General features: G+C 28.9%; 1 protein-coding gene across 1 annotated transcript; it reads left to right on the top strand.

Moving 5' to 3' along the window:
* The first annotated feature begins 1,967 nt into the window (after positions 1-1,967).
* On the top strand, positions 1,968-3,443 carry LOC136086933 (uncharacterized). The gene has a single exon (XM_065809433.1). It carries the CDS (start codon positions 1,968-1,970, stop codon positions 3,441-3,443), a length of 1,476 nt encoding a protein of 491 aa, XP_065665505.1.
* The last annotated feature ends 673 nt before the right edge of the window (positions 3,444-4,116 follow it).

Below are 4,116 nucleotides of genomic sequence, written 5' to 3' on the forward strand. Positions count from 1 at the left end.
TTTGTAAAAAAAGAAATTTTTCACATATTAAAAACTAAATAAATTGTATAGCAGATATTATTTATGTTAGTATTTTGAACGAAAAAATTTAACCAATTTGGTATATATACCAGAAATATAACAGACATAGAATACAGTATAAAACTGCATGCAACAATATATATTGAACAATCACATAAGAATGAGTATGCACTTAAACATGATAGTTTGTAAGAAATAGTACGCCAATATTGCTTACATAAAAGTTGCATCATAACAGTTGCAAAATCACATTTGCATGGCTGATGACTTTCATAAGTCTAAGTATAGCAGGTATTATTTATTAGACTTTTGAAAGTCAAATGTATAAAAAATATAAGATAATAAAATAAATAAATAAAATAGATCGATCGTAGAAAGATTTCTTAACTACAAAGACAAAGCCACGATATTAAGAAAATATACGACGATGAAAATATAAACTCAAATGGTTTACATAAATGAAGATTATAATGATCATGCGTTGGAATTGCGGAAAAAACACCTGAATGAGGCAAAAGATTTAAGGGCAAAGGGTAAGTACGCAATAGTTGTATATAATAAATTATTCATACGGGATTTAAAATAGAAAATCTTTGATCTCATTTCGAATATGAAAAAACAAAAATTAAATGGATTCTAATAAAACCTTAAATTTTGAGTCTAGTTTTTATAATTTTTTTCGAACTAATGATTTCTTATTAGACGAGGAATCTGATCCTGACCTTTATTATTTTACTGATTCTGATGCTTTGCAAAATAAATGCAACTACTTTTATACCCATGAAATTAAAGGATTTCTTGATCAAAATAATATTAACACAATTCACATTAATATTCGAAGTTTAAAAAAAAACTCTTTAGTAATTTTATTGAAGAAACTAGTAATCTTTTCAATATAATCTGCTTAACAAAAACATGGTGCAGTTCGGATGACGTAAACTCTTTTACCAAGTTTGAACTGCCGGGTTTTAATGTAATTTCATTGGCACGAAAAACAAATAAGCGTGGCGGAGGTGTTCTTATTTATGTTAAAAATAACTTACAATATTTTACCCGGCATGACATGAGCATCACTGATGCTTATAAAGAGGTTTTAACGATTGAAATTTTAACCACTAAATTAAAAAATAAAATTCTAAGTTGCTGTTATCGCCCACTTTCAGGTAAAATTAAAAATTAGGGTAGGGTGGGGTAATATGGATTGTTGGGGTAATATGGATATATTCAATAAGTATCCATGGAGTAAGTTATCTATACATAATTCTAAAACTTGAAAATTACCAACAGTTTCTACACATAATTGGCTTCTTTTTTTTGCATTAACAATGTTTATATTTGATTTACATAAAGAGTTTATATATAAAACACGTTGTTTTGAAAAAAATATAAAAAACATTATGTTTTAAAACTTTTGTCTGCAGACTTCAGTAATATTACTTATGGAAGTTTAATGATGTATATTCATTAGTTGGACCATGATGTAACAATATGTAGAATTTAATTTATAAGTTCTCTAACCCATATTGATAAATAAACAAAAATCTAAAATGGGGTAAAATGGATATACAGGTAAAATAATAGTGGGGTAAAATGGATATATATAAAATATATAAAATCCTACTCACGTTATAGTATTTTATTACAAAAACACAAGCTACACGACATTTAAATATACATTTATGCTCACTTTTGCTTTTTAATATAGTATTATACATTTTTCAGTGACATATAATAGTTTTATATAATGCTTCTGAACTATTTACATTAAGATCATAGTTCAAATTTGTTTTCCCTGAATGGCTAGGGTAAAATTTAAACTCCCATTTAAATGTTTTATATTTTATTTTTGTATTCCTCTTTACTTTATAATTAAATTATAGACTTTATATAACTAAAGTTTGTTTTAAAATATTTTAGATAAAATAATAAAACTGAAATAAATTATTATGCCTCGTGAATACCAACGCAAGACTATTGGTACATATGATCACAGCAAACTAATGACTGCCATACAGCTTGTTAAGGAAGGAGAGTCAGTATACAGTGTATCAAAGTCTTCTGGAATTCCTTATGGGACATTATACAGACGATCCCATGATCAAATTCAAAGGAATGACAAAAGAATTGGAAGCGGTCATGGGTTTGTTTTAAATAATACTGAGGAAAATCTTCTAGTAGAAGCCTTGATGTACTTAGCTGATAAGGGTTTTCCACAAGATAGAGAAGATATCAAACTGATGGTTAAATCCTATATAACATTTATTGGCAAAAAAACTCTATTCAAAGATGACAAGCCAGGGAAAGACTGGTGTATGTCTTTTGAAAAACGATGGAATGTAGTCCTTGGTAAAAGAAAACCTGAACTTTTGACAAAAGCAAGAGCTAATAATCTTTCTCTAAAAACATTCACAGATTTTTTTGAGTTATATGAAAAGACATTAAATGATAATAATTTATTTGATAGACCGCATTGCATATTTAATTTAGATGAAACAGGTTTACGTACAGATTCTACAGCAGGAAAAATCTTTGTTCGTAAAACATCAAAAACAGCCTATTACATTGCTCCATCATGTGGTAAATCAATGTATACTGTACTGTTTTGTGGGTCAGCAAATGGACAGTGTCTACCTCCCTTTGTCGTCTACAAAGCCATCCACCTTTATGATGCATGGTGTCAAAATGGACCAGAAAATGCAATGTATGGTGTAACAAAATCCGGTTGGATGGAGGACTATATTTTTGAAAGTTGGATTGACAGGTTTATTATACATGTAAAGGATTATGAAAAGCCTGTGTTGCTGCTATGTGATGGACACAACAGCCATATAACATATTCTACTGTTAAAAAGGCTCTGGACAATCATATAATTTTACTTTGCTTACCTCCGAACACAAGTCATGCATTACAACCTCTTGATGTTGGTTTTTTTGCTCCATTGAAATCCCATTGGAAGAAAATCCTTAAGGATTGGTTAAGAGAAAGCAGACATAAAAATGTTGACAAGTCTGTATTTACAACTTTACTAAAAGCTCTTATCAGTAAGATAGATAACAAACTCCTGAAAAGTGGTTTTAATGGTAGTGGTCTTTACTCTGTTGACAAATCAAAACCTATGAAAAAGATAGTGAACATGCAGCCAATGCATGAGGAAGTAGATAAGTTTAACAAAAAAGAAAATGTTGTAAAAAATCTGCAGAGAGCAATCGATTCTGTACTTACACCTAGCCCAAGTCAACCTACACTGACAGCACTTGCAAATTCAAAAAAACGCAGAGCACGTGTCCAGGCCAAAAAGGGAGAAATTTTAACAGCACAAGATGTTGTCGCAAGGTTACAAGAAGAAGAAAAGAATAAAGCTGAAAAGAAGACTGTATCAGTAAGTAAAAGAAAACTGCTTGACATAACCAATACAGTTTGACTTTTTAAATACGTGAAAAGCAATAAGTAAGATATCAAATCAAATATAATGATTATCCTTATATCAAATATAATGAGTATCCGCATTACCCCACCAGTGGGGTAATTTGGATATATGAAAGGTGTTGTTAAAAGAGAATTAGTATGTTAGTTATTTAAAATATATTTATGTTTTACTCATTGTGATTTTATTGTATACACCCTGAATGTAAAGAAAAATAACAAAAGTTTTTATGGTGGTTTTTAACTAAAAAAAAAAATTATGTTAGAAAAAAATATATCTAAAATTCTATCCGTATTACCCCTCCTCACCCTATAATTCGTTTTTATGTAATGACGTTATTAAAAAAAGTAACCGCGAAAATAAATTTATCTACTTATTGGGTGATCTGAATTTAGATTGTTTTCAATACCACGTCAATAATAACATTAAAAAGTTTTATAATGCCATTCTCGAAAATGGTGCGATTCCTTTAAATAGCAAACCGACAAGAATTACTCAATCAAGTGCTTCTTTAATTGATAATATTTTAACCACTGATGTTTCTAACGTATCCTTAAAAAAAGGCGTATTTAAAAATGACATATCTGATCATTTTCCTGTTTTTTTTTCTATAAATATAGATAATAAATTACTTCGAATTTTTACAAATAAAAACCTTGAATCTTTTAAA

Source organism: Hydra vulgaris, chromosome 11, assembly GCF_038396675.1.
Source record: "Hydra vulgaris chromosome 11, alternate assembly HydraT2T_AEP".
Lineage (NCBI taxonomy): Eukaryota > Metazoa > Cnidaria > Hydrozoa > Anthoathecata > Hydridae > Hydra > Hydra vulgaris.

Coding starts and splice junctions, on each gene's coding strand:
- LOC136086933 (XM_065809433.1), top strand. CDS start 1,968: ATGCCTCGTGAATACCAACGCAAGACTATTGGTACATATGATCACAGC.